General features: G+C 38.9%; 1 protein-coding gene across 6 annotated transcripts in view; it reads left to right on the plus strand.

Moving 5' to 3' along the window:
- Window positions 1–19,503, plus strand: part of ELOVL6 (ELOVL fatty acid elongase 6) — a 139,547-nt gene that overhangs the window by 55,955 nt on the left and 64,089 nt on the right. The window contains exon 1 of one of the 6 annotated variants that reach the window (XM_032632876.1): window positions 10,134–10,203. The exons of the other annotated variants lie outside the window; for them this stretch is intronic. Coding sequence (XP_032488767.1) covers window positions 10,139–10,203 — 65 coding nt within the window. The 5' untranslated portion in view covers window positions 10,134–10,138. Of the gene's footprint in view, window positions 1–10,133; window positions 10,204–19,503 lie in introns of those variants that run through there. 6 annotated transcript variants of the gene reach the window in all.

The following is a 19,503-nucleotide window of genomic DNA, read 5'->3' on the forward strand; positions in this document are numbered from 1 at the left end:
TGCATAACTTGGATTTGTTGCTGATACTTCTATCAATACTCCTCCTGTTTATAGAAGACCATTTAATTTCCTAGAGAAAAGTTTGCCTCTGTGTCATAAAATGAACTGGGGATTTGGAAGTCCTGTGGCCAATTCTAAACACTTTAATAAACAATTTGAACAGTTCAAATTAAATAATCCACACAACTAGATTTAAGCAGCCCTGATGCCTCTTCTTGTTCTTTCGGTGAGCACTTGGCCTCAACCTCTCTGGAACTCAGTTTTTCTCTGTGCAAATTCAAATCACTGGGCATAGCTCCAGATGGCTTACAGGAATTTGAAAATCATTGTGGCAGATACTTGATGTGTTTCATCATTTTCAGTTCAATGTCCAAGGTGTAGCCCCTACACATAATATAAAATTATTGCTCAGGAGTCTTCCTCAACTATAGAAGGTTATTTATGTACGAAGAAAGTAAAAAACAGTGCAGCCGGAACTTCTGTATACGAGTGGGAGTGAGAAGTCTCTAGTGATCTTTAAACTCACCAACTATCCCCTTGCATAGAAATATGTACTTACCGATGTTTATATGCATTTAAGTGCCAATATAAATACGCACTCGTGCACAAATGTAACTTTGCTGTCTTTGATATCCTGCAAGGATTTATATTCGTGTGCGTATAAACTAGCCTGAAAATCCTGGAGCCTGCCAGACAGGTTGCACCTTTGAATAAGGATAGCTGTTGTGAACTTTAGCCCACATGTTTGCTTAAAGAGAACTGTCCAGTCCCTGGTGGCGAGTGCTTTTGTCCGGTTTGTGCAGTGCTTATTATTGTGTAACTTTAATTTGCCCAAAATTGTCTACAAAGCATTTTATCCTTTTGTTTTTCTGGACAGTTATTCCCTTGGACCAGAGTGTTGCTCCTGCTTTAGCATTCAGGGCTCAGTCATGTTTAGTACTTGACCAATCAAGCTCAACTAAGTGAGAGTAATTGTGGCCAAAATGCCTGGGCAGGATGTAGGGAGTTTTGGGGTTTTGTTTTCCTGTTTTCCTGCTGTTTTTTGGTAACAACACAATAGATCAGGTAGCCTAGCGTCTTTTATAGAAGGAGCCTCTACACATGTCACTATATAAACATTTACATTTTAGAGGTAATGGCTTGCTTGTTGCCACCCACATTATTAAATCGCTGCATGCCTTGTATTTCAGTAGCAAAGAACTTGGTACGTTGTGTTCAGAGAAGTTTGAGTAGAAATTCAGAATATTCATTAAGAGTATGTTGCGAACTAACAGAAAAATTAACAGATAGAACCTTAATTAAGTATGGAGATTTCGTTGTTTCATTCAACAAAAGTCCGGAGCATGCAATCTAGAGTTGATGAAGCAGCCCAGTGATGCCATCTGGAAACCAAGCTCATTTCATCTTTCTGTGCCGCTGGCTTTCTCTCTCGTGGCTATGAGATGGCTGCCACCAGGCATCCAGTCTGTGACAAGGCAGGAAAGAGAAGTGCAAAGGAGCAAAACTCCAAAGGGTGTGTCAGCTAAATCAAGCAAGCTTCCCCAGAAGTCCCATCTGGCCACTTCAGCTTATGCATCATTGCCAGAACTCTATCACATGACTACCCCCATACCAATTGCTGGAAGGGAGCCAGGGAGAAGGGCATTGTGATTGGCAGTTCAGTCATACCGCCATCCTCAGACAGCTTCCCTAAGGATCCAGTCCATTGAAACTAGGGTTCCAACCGAAGGACATCTATGGAGCACATCGCTTGCTATAATGTTTGCCCTGGTGTTGTGCCATCTCTTGAGAGACTCAGGGACTTTCCAGGTGATGACTCTGGGTACATTCCTCTCATGTGGTGAGAAGGGAAAGCAATCCAGTCTAGATGTGCCTCACCTGAGAATACATACAATACAATAACAAGATTCGATCTTTACAAGTACTCATTAAATTTCTCTTCAGTAGGGACGCTCCCCAAACTTTCTCAAAATACACTTTAGTTTAAAACAATTTATACACAACTTTCTGGGAGTAAATCTGTTGTATAGAGCAAGATAAACCTGTACTTTAAAAAGGTTTATTTTACCTTTGAGGCATGAATGTAAAATTCATAACGTAAAATCTTGGTAATCACTCACATACTTATTGGATCTTCATAAGTGTGTTCCACGGGAACTTAGAACTTTACAAGTTCTGCCCTGTTGGTTGGGAAAATGGGTGAATGTTTTCCTAGTCCTGAAACTGACATTATTGCACGCCACTGGTTGACACAGGAGGGAGCGTAATTTTATAGCTAAGATCACGATAAGCACCAAAACCATGAGGAAATATAACACTTTGCTGCATTCCCTATACTCACAGATGGGTAGAGTGAAAGTAATTTGCAGAAATCACCTGACTAACCTCATAACACCCATACATTGAACATTAGATCATGTGATCAGTTCCTATGAAATGACTCCCCACCTAAGAATGTTCAGACTGGGGACTTCCTGTATCCACATTGCACGTGCCTGCCTTGTCTTCAGCTCCAGGCCCTGCCCTTATCTAAAACCTGTGCTACTCACTCAATCTCCTGCTTTGATCTTACCAGTGAGCAACCTCTGTATATCACAAGCAAAAGCATGTTGACTTCATTCATTTAAATGCTTCAGTGGCTTCCTATTGCTCTTAGGATTAAAAAGAAATGTCTTAACATAGTCTATAGGAGCCCTCATAATCTTGCTTCCACCTATCTTGGACCATCAGCTCAAAACTCTCAAAACCTACTCTTGGGATCTGAAGGTCAAACACACTAGATTCCTTATAGTTATTTGAATGTGCTCTCTCTCTCTCTTGCTTTGGTCTCTGCCCATGTTATTCCCACTTACTCATCTTGTCTAAATCTGGGTGAGGGTGCATCCATAGTATTATTGGAGTGTTTCCTTATGATCTTATTCCTCCACTTTCCCATACACTTGTCTATTACCCCCCAAAGACTTTGAAGTCTCCAAGGAACCAGGGAGTGTGTCTATTTTGTTAACTCTCCTCAATGCCTTGCACATTGCCAGTGCTTAATAAATATTTATTGAGTTGCAGTATGAAAGAATGAATCAGAACTCTCCTTACTCTTAGCCCAGAGAAACTCTTAGCAGTACAAATTCAGCAAAATTTGGTACCGTAAGCCAAAAGGCTTTGTAAATTTTTATTAATTAGGAGGTAAATAAATATCTTTGATCTCTGTTATTAGACTAAACTATCATCCTCCAAGCAATTCCTGAAAAAGTATATCTTTCAACTGAAGTAGCTTATTACTTACGAAGAAAAGTTCCTAGGTTTCAGTTTTCTGGTTAAAGGGCAAAGAATTTTAGATTAATGTGTTTGTTAAATGCTCACATAAATGAGAATCTTGAGAAGCTTAGTGAGATGTAGGCTTACCTTCTCACCCTCAGAGTCCTAGAGCAGCTACAGTGCAATGTCGTGTCTCTGTTCTTAATGCAGAGTACAGGAGGTTGCCTGCCACTCTTCCTTTCTTTCAGTTTTCCTCTCTTGTCAAAGTCTTTGCTAGTTGTAATGCACTGATATTTTTTTTGTAAATATGATATTAGCCAGAAGTTTTTTATTTGCTTGTAGGATATAATTGATTTTGATGTGCCTTACAGTTATGTTATCTTTGAGGCAGGGAATCAAAGAACCCGGAGGGATGGTGGTGGCTGAAGACAGGGAGCTCAATAATCGTGATGATCTTGACATAGATTGAGCTCAAGTCTAAAAGTCTTGTAAGAGTCGTACTGAAGTGCAGACTTTTAGGGTTACTCTTTGTTCTTAGTCTGTTCAGGCTGCTATAACAAAATACCACAGACTGAGTCGCTTAAGTAACGACGTTTTCTCACAATTCTGGAGTCTGGAAAGTCCAAGACCAAGACACCAGCAGACTCAGTGTCGGGAAAGGGCCTGCTCCCTAGAAGGTCGTGTTCTCTCTTTAACCTCACACGGAGGTTTCCTTTATAAGGGCACTAATTCCATTCAGGAGATGTCTGCCCTCATGACCTAATCACCTCCCACAGACCCCACCTCCTATCATACCACAGTGGAGGTTAGGATTTCAACATGAATTGTAAAGGGAACACAGACATTCAGACCACAGGACTCTTCTAGATTCAGAAGATTAGGGAGGCGGGAATCTGCAGCCATAAGAAGCACCGCCTCCCTCCCTTTTTTCAGTCTGCCCTGCTCCCTCCCAACTCAGACTAGGATCTGACATTTTTTGTTTATGACTTTCATTTTAGCAGGTTTTCCTCAATCTCTAATTCTCACTCCCAATCTCTAGCTCTCTTTTCTCACTCAAATTAAAGCTTATATTTTTATTTTTTAATTAAAAAAGTAATAAATATATCCTCTTTTAAAATATGTGTTGCATAGACACAAGTGGAAAATAAAACTTACCTGTAAATCAACCATCTCGATGTAACTTTTTAATAAAATGTAAATAAAGAAAATTAATTTTTATCCACCCCTTTCTTTATATATATTAATATAGTTTTGGCCTTTCATTTCACAGGCAGAGAGAGATCTGAGTTCTGTAAGGATGTGAAGATATGTTTTGCGACATTATAAAGGATGAACTAGGGAAATACAGAGTGTTTTTAAAAGTAAGTTTTTGGCCTTTAAAGAAATGGCTATACCTTATATTTGGAGTGTTATGATAACTTCCTAAAATTGGGATTAGGTTATAGTGTATATAGCGTTATTACTTGGTCGAAAATTTAAAACCTAATTGCAACTCACTTAAGCTCTGGAATATAAGGCCTAATTTTTTCTTTTTTTAATGGAAATAGATAGTTGCTACAGTGTATTTTAAAAGAAATTCGCTTAGTTCCTTTTTTAGTTTTAAAGTCATATTTTATTCATTTTATTTGCCTCTTTTTCTAAAGTTTTGATTTCCACAGTACCATTGGCCTTTGCTTCTTATATGTATATTTAGAGAACTACACATTAAAAAGTCACTTGTGTCCTACATCATCCCCCTGCTGACTCAGGAAAAAAATGGAAAACGTATTTCCTTGTCCTTGTCAGGAATGATTATCCCTTTTCTTGTCACTTGGACCTAAAACCAGTTTGCCAGTGAAGCAGAATTAATGTGCTTGTAGAAAATCAAATTCTGTCTCTAGTTGGGAATAATCCTGTCAATTTTTTGAAGAACCAGCTTTTGATTTTGTATATTCAGGTTTGGGTTTGCAGGAGGAAATCCCGAAAGAACGCTACACATCTTCTTTATGAGAAAGATTAAATAAATTCACCTCTAGTGTCAAGCTACTTTAGATCTGTCTTAATGTAAGATTCTACCGTGGTACCTCATAATCTTTGTCTACAGACTAACTTAATTCACAAAAGATCAGAAACTGAGAAGTTTGGGGATTTCTTAGGAACTCAGATTTACAATTATAATTACCCCCTAAATAAAATGTTGTTTGCTTATACAGATTAATAAACTTTCTTTACCATAGTCTAGATACTTTTATGCTCATTCTTCCTGAATGATATTTATGACTATGCAAACATAGCTGTATTTATCAATAGATGAAAACTTACTGAAAAAAGCAGAATTGTTGTTCAGATATACACTTAGAGATACATGCTCAAAGGATATCTCAGTATACTGAAATTTCCAAAGGCAAAATTAGCAGAACCTGGTCATTGTAAACACAGAAGACAGTTCTTGCCCGTGTTTTCTCTGCCTTTTCTCTGCCTAGCTTTTTCCAGAGGGGTTCACTCCCTTACCATAAGTCTTTTGCTCAAATTCACCTACTCAGTGTGTCTGCCCTGGCCACCTTATTTAAATTGTGGTCTGTCCCTCACTTCCCGCCTTATTTTCCCCTCACACTGCTTTACTTTCTCTTCTTTCCATCATATGTATAATCTTGTAACGTATCTTATTATTTATTTTCTTTTTTATTGTCTGTCTCCAGATGTGTAACCTCCATGAGTACAGGCTTTTTTGTCTGTTTTGTTCATTGATGTATTCCCAGAGCCTAGAACTGTGCTTGGCACATGGTAGGTGCTTGATTAGTACTTCTTGAACGAATAATCAGGAGTTCCAACTGGAGTCGGAAAAGAATATGGAAAATTTCTTTTTCTGTGAGGTTATTTGTGCTGTCAAAATGTACAACTTTTCTTCCTTGGAGAAGCTATTAAGACCAGACATAAGTTTTCAGTGAACATATGCCATATAAATTTCAGTGAATATATGACATAAATTGTTAGATTCAGTCAATTTACCCCCCTAAAATTCATCAAATTAATGAGAAAAAAAAGGATTCATCATATTGGTGTCATTTAGGTAAAACCTCTGCTTTTTTTTTTTTTTTTTTTTTGCGGTACGCGGGTCTCTCACTGTTGTGGCCTCTCCCGTTGCGGAGCGCAGGCTCCGGACGCGCAGGCTCAGCGGCCATGGCTCACAGGCCCAGCCGCTCCGCGGCATGTGGGATCCTCCCGGACCGGGGCACGAACCCGTGTCCCCTGCATCGGCAGGCGGACTCTCAACCACTACGCCACCAGGAAAGCCCAAACCTCTGCTTTTTTGCTTTATCATATGCAGTTACGGATAAGAATTCTTGATCTCAGTGCCCACCCATGTACAGTCAGGCAAGGCTGTTTTGCCCATGGTCATATGCGTGCAGCTTCTTTAATGAGAATATTATAGACTGATAGACCTCACAATGGACCTACTCAAAGAGTTTGTAGGTGGGAGAAAGATTTAACTCTAAAAATAGAGATTAGATTTTGGCATCACATGCCGCTCTTGAGGTGAAAAATCTTCTTATTGGAGCTACTTTGTACTGAGAACTGCTAGTCCAGTCTCTGCCCCTCGACTGTTCTGATGAGTGGAATTCTAGCCCAGCTGCTCACTTCCCTGCCCCAAGCAGCCAGTAGGAGCCAAATGAGGCAGATACTGATGAGAAAAGGAGCCTCTCAAAGCCCTTTCATAATTTCAGTCCTTTTTGACGTACGGGTAGACTCCCTTGGGTGCTCCCTTTTTGTATAAAGCTCTAAGGGAAGTTATGGGTGAAAGGCAGGATTAGAAGTTGAAAACCAATTACCTAGGATCATCAGCTGTTGCTGACCCAAAGCAGACGATGCACCAGAGGTCAAATAGCTGATAGATATTTGCTCGTGATCAGTCAGGTTCACCCAATGCCAGGTGTGTAGAATTGAGGGACGATTCTTGGCCAGTAACTGGTTTGGAATAATCAGATTGTGCCCTGTCTGTATCCTGCGGTTATCCTTTGAATGTCTGCTGACTTCCAAGAAATGATGCCAGTTTTACAAATCTGGGTTAGATCAGAACTTTACCTTACGGCCAGGTTTGCTTTCGCCTCTCACCACCAAGGCAGAAGCAACCTCACAATACAGCATTGTTATATCCACCTGTGAGGCTGCATGGCCAACTGATCTCAGCTCAGACTTGCTGCAATCAACATTTTTTATTGTGAAAATACTGTAAGTTGTGCAAAGAACGAGCATTGTACAATATTAATATCCTAACATTCCATGGGCCTTTTAACTGCAGTGTAAATCAGCCAAATGGTCAAATTCAACTCTTTACTGGTAGCCTAGTAATTAAATGACTATAAAAGGATCTGCTTTTTCTTCCTACTATAAATAGGTCAGAAAAAAAAAGCATATCTTCCATAACATTAAAAAATTTTTCTTTTAGAAATACCTAATTTACCACACCACTCCCTCTAGTTGCAGGCATCTGAAATAAAGCAAACTTTCCTTTCCACCTAAAAAAAAAAAAACAACAACAAACAAATACCTAATTTAGAAGGCTTATTTATAGCCGTTTTTAATTATTATTTCTAAACATACTTTTAGGTGGACCAGTACTTTTCAGCTCAGTTCAAGAGTGACCTGTGTGTGCCATCTAAGAAACTTATGTCCTGTGTCCTGTCTAGGACTTTTTTAAAGAATAAAGTGTTCAGATCATTGTTTCACAATGTAACCGCTCTTCATACTCAAGCTGAGATATCTAAATGATGTGTTTTCATAAAAGCTCTTGTATATTACAAACTTGGATAGTGCAGTTTTGCTTATTTATTATTTTCAAGGTACTCACAAAAGGCTAATATCAAATTCACAGATGTTCTGGTATGTATACCTTTAAAATGACTAAACAGGACTTGAAATGCTTTTGGCCATAGAGACTCAACCAGCCTGATTTTTGGCGTTTGAGTCTCTTATAACATCTATTTTTATTTTTTTAAGAAGATGTTGGGGGTAGGAGTTTATTAATTTATTTATTTTTGCTGTGTTGGGTCTTCGTTTCTGTGCGAGAGCTTTTTCTGGTTGTGGCAAGCGGGGGCCGCTCTTCATCGCGGTGCGCGGGCCTCTCACTATGGCGGCCTCTCTTGTTGCCGAGCACAGGCTCTGGACGCGCAGGCTCAGTAGTTGTGGCTCACGGGCCTAGCTGCTCCGCATCATGTGGGATCTCCCCAGACCAGGGCTCGAACCCGCGTCCCCTGCATTAGCAGGCAGATTCTCAACCACTGTGCCACCAGGGAAGCCCCAAACATCTATTTTTCCCCCCGATAATAAGCAATTGTATTAGGTACCATGTATTGAGGACTTACAGTGTGTCAGATGCTGCCAGGTACAGTGTTTTGATGATTTACAACAAGCCTGAGAAGGCAGTGTTACTTTCCCAGCTTTTTTGATGAGGATACTGAGGCAGATAAGATGTACAGTATTTTACTCAAGATCACAGAGCCAATATGATGACTTACAGCCAGGATTGAAACCCAGGTCTTTGTGACTCCAGTAGATATGATGGTGACTACTCTGGTATCTTCCAATAAGACATGTGCAAAAGTATATGGAATAAAATTTGTGTAATTTTATATAATCATGCAACCACCACCAAAATGCTTGGTGTGTTGGTTAGCATTTTGTACTTTTAAAATTTAAAACGTTTTTAAATATTATATAAAATTTTCATCTTTCATTATTAAACTAGTAGAAAAAGGTATTCAGTACATAAAAGTAAATTGGAGAAAAAAAGCATGCATAATCCTGCCACCCAGTAATAACCACTGTAAAATTGGAGTGAAGGGTATTTCTTCTTCCAAGATGTAATTATACCACATTCTGCTTTTTTTTTTTTAAAGATTGTGGATTAGATCTCATTCCCTCTCTTCCTTTTTTTTTTAAAGGGAGGTTGCAATTTTTATTTATTTATTATTTATTTATGGCTGTGTTGGGTCTTCGTTTCTGTGCGAGGGCTTTCTCTAGTTGTGGCAAGCGGGGGCCACTCTTCATCGCAGTGCACGCGCCTCTCACTATCGCGGCCTCTCTTGTTGAGGAGCACAGGCTCCAGACGCGCAGGCTCAGTAGTTGTGGCTCACGGGCCTAGTTGCTCCGCGGCATGTGGGATCTTCCCAGACCAGGGCTCGAACCCGTGTCCCCTGCATTGGCAGGCAGATTCTCAACCACTGCGCCACCAGGGAAGCCCCCACATTCTGCTTTTATCTTCCATAGTTATTAAAATCATATACACTTTATGTAACTCTAAATTTATGTAACTCTTTATGTGTAATAGTATTTTAGTGGACATACGATAGCATATCCCTGACTCTTAGAGATCTAGTTACTTTTTCACTGTTGTACTGTAGAGATGATCTTTCCTTTACCATATTAAAGATTTTCTGCCTCAAACAGACTCCTTGAAGTAGAATTGCAGGATTAAAAGCTATGGATCTTTTAGAATTCTTGATAAATTGTTTTTTCAAGAGCTATATTACTTTACCTTCTGGCCAGCAAAACAGATGAGTTTCTGCATCCTCACCTGGATCGGGCATTATCACTTCCCTCATTGCCAATTGATAGCATTAAATAGTATCTGAGAGCGTTCTTGGTTTATGTAATAATCCTGATCAAAATTAATACGATTTATTTATCATCAAAATAGTATGATGCTGTTGTTGGCATTATTTTGCTTTCAGATTAAGCCTGGCCCTTCAGAGTCGGTCTGGAAATGTATCGGTAAATAACAAGATTCTATTGATTGTGGGTGAGGGTACAGTCATCAGGTGGAAAGTGATGCTATCACAGTGCCAGTCTCACTTTGTCTGTTCTGTCTTTGCTTATTTTATGCAGACGATTACATAGAGAAAGCAATATGTGGGTCTCTGGGCAGCAAGAAGTAAAGAAATTCGATGATGCTTCCCCAGTATTTCTGAGCAGGTACTTGTTACAATATACTACTCCCAGAGCAGCCTGCCTCAGTAGAAAGAGAACCATATTTCCGAAAAGAGGTTTAAAAAATGACAGTAGAATTGAAACTAACTTGTAGGATTCTTTCAGCTCTTGAGGTAAACAAAACTATAATAAAATATAATTTTTACCATTTAGATTTAGAATCAAGTGAGTTTGAAGCGTAGATTCATAGATGACTTCAGCATTGGTTGTCTTCTTTAGTCTCCCAGTAATATATATATATATATTTTTTTTTTTTTTCCTAAAGTATTTCTAAAATGCAACATCTTTAAAATAGCCAATATATTATTCATCCATTCATATGTCAGGAGCCCACTTTAGGCCAGCATTGTAGTATAAGGCCTTGGGTGTACAAAACTGAGTAAGACACAGTTCCTGGCTTTCAGGATTACAGACCTGTAAATTTATGTGTGAAATATAAAGAATTAAGTGCTATAATATGTAGGCAAAAGGTGTATAGAAAGCACAGAGGTGATGAAGGAAAGGTTAAATCCAGTTGACCTAGAAGCAGTCAGGGAATATCTCCACAAAGATCAACAAAATGACAAGGATGGGTTAGAAGGGCGTTCAAAGTGGTGAGAATGGCGTGTGCAAAGAAAGACAAGGTGGGCAAGGAGTGTGATGTCTTTTGAAAATCACAGTATGGCTGTAGCATAGGATGTCCCAGGAGAAGTTATAAGACATGATTTCAGAGTAGTCAGGGGTAAGATCATTTGAATCATGTGGAAGCATTTAGACATAGCTTGGAAGACACTGGTCAAATCTGTTAAAATTCTCTAGAGCCTATAACCTACATTAATGACATTCCTGTTCAAATAAACAAGGTAGTTGGAAAATATAAAGTACTTGCCTTTGTATGATTTAATGCCTACATTTTCTTAGACGTAGTCTTGTACACGTGTCCTCAATAATTTTTCAATACTAGATTCTACTATCTGAAAGCACAGGAATATGGCAAGTCCTTTTGTACAGCTAGAAGGACACAGTAAATCAGTCTAAGTAGGAAGATACAAAGGCAGAAAATTGTGTACTATGTCAAAGATTGCAAAGAAATCACATGGAAAATTGTGTAATATGCCAAAGTATGCCCGGCCATTAAGTGACCCCGGGAATATGCCTGTCAGTATACAAAAAGAATAGGCAAGCATCAGATTGGAAAAGGAGTCAGCTTCTAGCATGCAGTGGCTTTTTGAGATGTATTCTCCGGAGACTTTGACCACTTAAGCAAGGGCACTGCTTTTTAGTTTATCTTCTTCAATTTATTTCTCTCTGTTAAAATCAATAGCCTTATGAATACGCCTTAAAGGAATACTTTCTTGAAGAATCAATAGATTTCAACAGTAAGTGATTATTTATGTTTGTGAATGTCAGAAAGACTGATGGGGAGCTGGGAAAGGTGATGATACACTATTGCTGAAGGAACCAACTGGGAAGGTATAACATTCTGGATAAGAACCCAGTGTAGCGATTAAGGGCACAGGGCTGACACTTGGCTGCCTGGGTTTAACTCCCAGCACTGTCACTGAAAATCTCTGGGTTCTGTACAGGTATTTAACCTTGTTCTTTAGTTTCTTGGTCTGCGAAATGGGCATGATCACGGGTTCTCTGAAATGTAAATGAGACATTGTATATAACAAGTCCTCGAAACACTAAGAACAGTGCCTGGAATGCGATAAGTTCTCAGTTAAACAAGTTATTATTACTTTGACCAAATTGAAAAGCATTCTATTTTAGTGTCCTGGAGCAGTGCACAAATGTGCACTCCAAGCCAGTGTTAACTTTGTGTCTATTGTGGAGCAGTAAATTCGTGTACTAGAGATCTACTGCGGATGCTCAGTAAAACTTTTAAATGTTGTTGTAGCATGTAGGCATCTAGAATTTCTCAGATTGGCTGGAAAATGCTTTAGACTGAAGGATACATCTTGAATAAACACTTGTCACATCTATTTTTTTTTTTTTACTTTTTTATGGGGAGTGGGGCAGGCGGGACCTTTATGTGTAAACATAGCTAAGTAAAGAATATTCTTTATCCCAAATCTTGTTGCTTAGTAAGTTGGTCTTGACAAATAAGAGAATAGTGAAAGCAAAGGCTGAGGTTTACAGAGTGATGGCTATCTATTACCACAGTGTGTGCATGCCACCGTGAATAATCTCAAGGGCACAGTCCCTCTTAATGCCAAAGGGAATGCCCTTGGGAATATGGGAAGACACATTAACCTTCCGGCTTTCAAAGAAACCGTGAGTCAGATACACACCTTTCTCCTTAAGCATTTTTACTTCCTTCTGAAACTGTCTGGTTGAAGAAAAGGGTGCTCTGGGCATTGCTATTTAAAGAATCTCTTTTCTCAGAACCCATGCTTGATAAATCCCAGCCGTACCTTAGACATGTCTCAGGGTTCACCTGCCATGCAAATGAAGAAGAAATCATTCTTGTCTCACAACCTAGTAGTAAAGAGAAACTTTAGAAATGAAACAAATTCACTTTCTGGAGAAATGGGAGTTGTGCTCTTCGTTTCTGTGTTTGTTTGATAGACCTTGAGATTTTTCTATTAAACATTTTCCTCAAGAGGAATTTTTATCATTGTTCCTAGCTTCGATCCTGTAATTGAAGGTGGGAAAAGAAAAAAAAAAGCAAAGTGAAAGTCTCTGTGGGAAATGATGAACACAGATATAAAGATTAAAAGCTCCTAAACCAGTGTTGGCCACCCTGGCAGGTTTTATTCTGGTTCCCCATGTAGAAACTGATGACACACACATAGTAGAGAGCAGCTTCCTGTTCGACTCATTCAGCTTGGTACACAGTCATCAGAGGATCAGTGTCTCCCAACATGGCAGAAATGCAGGATACCAAAGGCCTGAGGGTGACTAATAAAAATAATCCAATAATTTGTTCTAAGGTTTAGAAAACAGTGCAACTGATTTTGTTCATTACAATTGGCATCCTTTAGCATATGGTAGCACCTACTTGTATAGTTCTGAGATTTACAAAGTAGAGTTTAAAGAGTTTGTGTCACAGAAACCTTTATTGTTATCAAATTGTCATACTTTGATGATTTAGAAGAGACTGGCTAAGGACATGTAAGATCAGTATTAGAGGTGTAAGTCCTGGTAGTCTAATGTATTTTTACAACGTTTCCCCATCCAGGGCTAGGAAAGGGTTGGCAACCATGGAATTCTTATACTCAGGGGGTGAATGGAAATAACTGGAATTCTGCTTCAAAAGGGGGCTGTATTAGCAGTGACTATTCTTCATTCCAGGTTATTCGTTTCTGCTGCCTGGAGAGATATTATAAAATGCAATTCTGGGTGATCTTCTTGGCAAGGGTAGCATCGCAACAGGTATACAGTTTGTAAGAATTGATCACCCCAGGCTTCACAGGGCAGCTGGACCATGATTCCATTGTAGACAGAAATGAACCTAATTCTAGAATAATGAAGGGAAATATTGCTCGAAATTGGTCGTTTTGTCTTATTTTCAATTTTAAATAGAACTGCTGATTTGAAACCAGGCGTTTATTTACTCTGTGCTTGGAATTGGTTTGAAGCAATTCAGCCTGAGCGTATGTGAAACAAAAGTGATGTCATTCTAAGCAATGAACATGTTTTTTGAAGCTGTATCACATTTCAACACACACTCTTGAGTTTTCCGATTTCTCTTTTCTTCATCTCTTTCTTTATATTTCTCTTGCCCAGGGTTTCTCAACCTTGGCACTGTTGACATTTGGGGTGGATAATTCTTTGTTGCGAAGAGCTGTCCTGTGCAGCATCCAGGCCCTCTACATACTTGATGCCAGTAGCCAGTCCTCCTGCAGTTGTGCAAATGTCTCCAGACATTGCCTTATATCCTCTGGGGGGCAAAGTCATCACCCCCTCTGAGGACCACTGGGGTACATGGAAAGAAAAGAGGTCTGCAGATTGAGCCCTGAGAGCCCTGCAAACTTTAAAGCCTGGGGAGATGAAGAGGGAGCCAGCAAAGGAGAATGCAAAAAGAGCAGATGGTGGAGTTGGAGAAGAACTAAGAGAATACAGTGTCCCAGAAACCAAGTGAAGAACCTGTCACAGAAAAGGGGGCGTTACCGTCTCTGTCAAATGCTGCTGCTCATTAGACCAATTGGATGAAGCCTCCTTTAGGGATTTAACGTAAGAGTGATGAAGTATAGAACAAATGGATTGCTGCAAATAGGAAAATGCACTTGATGGAGCCTGCAGCATATATTTTAAGATTGAAATACAGAGGATGGTCACAAGCCAAATAATCTTTGTTGTTGAAAATAGTATAAAACGGCACTTTAGAACCTGTGACAGTCGGGATAAATTGAATACATGCTAATAATTTCTAACATATATTTCAGTGGAAATCCTAAGCTTTGGTGCCTAGTCCATTGTAAGGTAGTATATGATAAGTCATATGTTACTAATACGAGTTCAAGTACTGATATTTGTGAATTTATATATTTATGAGTGGCCTCCGGACAACCCATAACAGTGTGACTCTCAGCCCCTTGAATTCTAAAATGCTTTCTTGAGTTGGAGAGAAGAGACTGCTTTCGGATCTAGCAAATCAAAATTAAAGGATGAAGGTTTGCCATCTGTAGGGGATTCCTATGTCACAATAGAAAAAGGGCTTTAGACCTTCCTATTATTCAGGGTAATCCATGTGGTGGGTTGAATAATAGTCTCTCTAAGATGTCCCTGTCTTAATCCCTGGAATTTGTATGTTACCTTACAAAGCAAAAGAGACTTTGCAGATATGAGTAGGGTAAGGACTTTGAGATGAGATTATTCTGGAATATCTGGACAGGCCCAAAAAAGGCAAGGAAACAGATTTCCCCCAGAAGCTCCGGAAGGAATGCAGCCCTGGGAACACCTTGATTTTAACCCCACAAGACTTATGTCAGACTTCTGACCTTCAGAACTATAAGATAATACATTCATGTTGTTTTAAGCCACGAAATTTGTCTCTGCAACAGTGGAAAAGTAATACAATCCAATTCATAAGGCAAGTTTTCCTCATTACCAACCTTCTCAAAGTTAGTGCCTGTAGGCCTTATTTATGTCACTGAATGAGAGTTCAGAGTTTGAAGTAGCAGTGTGAATACCCTAATCAAAATCTTGCCGTGTTATTATTTTCAAGAGTTTGCTTGGATAATTAGGTGATACCTATCTCATGGGTGAAAAAATGTCTGCCATTTTTACTACCTTGCTAATATGCCATTTCTTCTTCTTGTCATTGCTAGTTTTTACTCAGGTGTCATTTGTTATGTAAATTTGATTTGGTGACAAAAAAGTGTCCATGAGTTATACCATGAAATAATCATCATCATTGCTGAGCTGCTTTCTCCCTAATCCAGAAATAGTGTTTGGGACATATTTTTTCATTGCTTCCCCAATACCCTTTCAAAATTTATATCCAGGAGAAAGTTAGTGCAATGGTATATCTAATCACCCAATAGTTAACAGGAAAACAGGTAATTTTTTCCTTGATAGTATTTTCCAGCTTCTTTAAAGTTGTCTGAAGCAATGAATGTCAACTAAAACTCTTTATAAATAGAAGGAGGTAGTTAACAGAAATGGATCATCTTTCAGTTCAAACAGTTTGCCCTTGAGTATAGAGAAAGTGCTCTCAGATTTGGGTATGTTTATGCTTATTTATATAGTTATCTGTGCAGCTGTCATTTTGATTTAAATCTGGGAACATTTTATGTCTGAATTGGATTTAATCTTGTAAACCCGAAATCCTGTTTCCATTCCATTGTGAATAATCATACGCTTTTTATAGTGTTTCTTCCCTTCTGGTTTTAGTCTCCAGCTCTCAGATAAATCTATTATCTACAGAACATTCGGGCTTCTGCAGGATAAAGACAAACAGAAAACAGATGTTTATATTTGACTCGGTTTTAGTTTTATATTTTTGACCTTTTATATTAGTTTTATATTTCTATGGTCAGCAGGCCGTTTGAGTGGATGACAAGATTATTTTTTTTAAGCTTGCAGCCTTGACACAAGCCCATAATTATATGTTGTACAACTTCTGGCCCAAGAAAATTTCGTAGTCAGGGGAAAAAAAATCACTAATACCTCATTTATGTTATATAGTAGATTTTAAGGCTGTAAGAGATAAAATTTAATCTGGTGACAGGGGTGTCACTCAACTGCTCTTATTTAGTAGGAGCCATTTCAGAATTCTAGAATGCTTTCTGTATTATCTTTATTATTATATTTAAAAGTCATCAACAAGTGATCATTTCTTCATTGGAAATTCAGACGAAAGCTTTCTGTTTCTTAGAACAAAGGGCGTTTCTTTAAGGGCATTAGCACAATGAAACGGAATTGCTGATGAAACTACTATCTGGATTCTCTTTCTGCATGTTGCCTCTCCTGTTCAGAGCATACTGGTTTGTTTGTTTGTCTTTTTTATGGCCGCTAGAGTTAATGTTTTACCATGACTAGTATCAGTAGCTGATGTATTATATAAGACAGTTACGTGAAAATTGTAGCTTGAAGTGACAGTCGTTCCCAAAGAATCGGGATGAGAATATTGAGGGCAATACTCTCAAACAAAACAGAAGCTAGAAATTATCTTGTCGATGCAGGGCTCATTTTAAGTTTGCTTTGCGGTGGGAGGAGATTTGTCTAATTAAGACCACTGATACATTTTTGGCTCAATTTTTATTCAGAGATTGTGGCAAGCTTTACTCTTTTTAAGGAGATGAGAAACCTCTGTCAAAGAATGCTTTCTTTCTTTGATTTACTATCTTCAGAAATCTTTGATTCTAACTTTGGCATTGATTCTTCCTGATCCGTTAGGTTAAACCATGTCTTCCAAAACAAAAATATTCTTGTACCTCTCCAGGATGCAATACTTCAGGATTAAAGCTGACCTTTAGGTGACAATTCAGGACACAGCTTGACTGACACAATGCCATGATTAGCCTAGCCATTTCCTAAACTTTTCTCGGAACAGGAGAATATTCATTCTTAAATAAAACTTTCAAGAAGGTCCCATCTGATAATTCCTGGGAAGAGCAGCAATTCATTAAAGAAGATCCTTCAGTTCATACACGTGCTTCAGTAATGCCTGCGGCCACAGGTGCTAGCAGTGTAAGTTGTGAGGAATATGCCAGAATGTTTTGACTTAGAGTAGTAGAGTCAAACTTCAGCCACATCTGCCCGCTGGAATAGAAGTCATTAATGCCAAATTTCTCTGTGAGCCTATCTTTTTTTTATTCTGCCCTCTCCCATCTCTAAGACTTTCAGTGCTCTCCACGGCTTAAACCAGCATTCTCCATCTCTCTCTCTTTGTGGAATCTTCCCCCGTCTTCTTGCATCCAAGTCACATAATGTTATATGCATGAGTGAATCTATTCTTTTTTTATTTTTAAAGCAGGAGGAAAGAAAAGAAAATTAAGCCACGAATTTCAGTATGTACTTTAATTATTAGTGGTAACAAATTACTGGCCACCTACCTTACAACCTATTGCAACCTTGAGCTAAGATGCAGTCCTAACTCTGCTGCAGTTTTCAGAACTCCACACCCTGTGACTTTCCCCTACACTTCCAACCTTGCTTTCCCCACTCCAAAGCATCTGCTTGATCTGATACACTCCTGGCTTAGCTCAGGCCTAACACCACTGCTTCTTCCCAGCCAAGATCACTTGCCGCTGTCCAGCCATCCAAAGCCTAAAGGGTCCACATCAAGCACCAACACACATATTTTTTCTGTCTTTCTAACCAGATTAGTAGAGGCAGAATTTTCTCCTTCATAGGGATTTTTCCCCCCATTCAATGGCATACTAACCACACTGCAAATGAAAAAGATCATTAAATTTTGAATGGATGGATGTCAGCATTTTTCATCAACAACTGAAAGTATCTAGCTAGGGAAACAAAGGTAATTAATTGGTATCTGGCCAATTTAAGTATTAGAGAGATGGCATTTTTTATGGAGCTGTGTGTGTGTATATGTGTGTGTTTTTTTACACATTTTGAAAGTATTTTCTCCCCAAAGATCTTATTTCCAATTGTAAAAAGAAAGTGAACAGGAAAACAGAATTTGTCAAGATTTTTTTTTAAGTGGCAAGGGGAAAAAAGATATGTTGACAGGAAACATACAAGCAACATTCTACAACCGGTCTGGTCTGTCCTAAGAGGAGTGTACTTTCCTAGAAAGGATATGTAGCCATGTCATTAAATCCATTGTATTAATGTAACTCTACTTTGATTGTGACCTACTTCGGCAATAGAAAGACTGAATTACAAAAGAATGGTTTTCTCACCTTAAACAAAGAGAACCTGTGATCTTTAAATTAGCATCTAGGGGAAAGCAGGATGAGGAGCAGAGGTGTTTGCAACTCAAAGAAGCTCAGAAATCACACATCATTTGCTGGGTCAAACATAACAGATTAGAATTACACCCTTTTCTTTAGTCATGGCTTGTCTTGCAATTATAAAGTCACCATTCATTTGTATTAATTATGGACATATTCCACTATTCACAAAACTATTCTTTGTCAGAATTTCTGGGCACAGAGTTAATTCCCAGTTATAATTTACTTATGAATAAAAACTGCTGAAAATTTTCCACTATTTTTAATATAGAAAAATGCCTCTATGAACTCTTGGTGGAATTCTCAAGAAAGTGACACAGTCCAGCCCTGGCTAGAGCTCCAGGAGCACAACTTCGGGATCCCTCACCAGAAAACCTTCCTTTATATCCTTATCAAATTTTAACCACCATACACGTCCACTGAGTATCTTGTTGGCAAAAAGCAGTGTATTTCCTTCAGTCTCTGGGTCTTGTTGACCTCAAACAAATAGATGACCAGATATTTCTCCAGCAAAGATGGGTTTATTGGGGATCAGCAGAGAATTGCAATTTGGGGTCTACAACCATGGCAAGCCACGTGCAAGTCACCACAGAGGAAGGAAAGGAGAAAGGCTCTTATAGAGGGGAAAGGGAAGTGGGGAGGGCAGTCGTAAACAGAGTCCATGGCTTTTCATTGGCTGAGTTGTTGCCACGAAAGAAGAGGAGTCTTCTTCCTATTGGGCTCTGTTGTGGTTGGGGGCAGGAGAGCTCCCCCTTCTGGTCTCCTGACGCTATTTAATTGAGGTTTCTGTTCATTGGTTTTTACAGTCTGCAATTCATATGTGCCCTATAACTACTTTCAGAACCTTGAATTATTTTCTGACTTGAATCAGCAACGGAACTAAAGGAGAAACCTTAAAAGAGATGTGGCCTTACTGAGTAACATACTTTCTCAGCTTCAG

The sequence above is a fragment of the Phocoena sinus genome, chromosome 5 (assembly GCF_008692025.1).
Source record: "Phocoena sinus isolate mPhoSin1 chromosome 5, mPhoSin1.pri, whole genome shotgun sequence".
NCBI classification, from domain to species: domain Eukaryota; kingdom Metazoa; phylum Chordata; class Mammalia; order Artiodactyla; family Phocoenidae; genus Phocoena; species Phocoena sinus.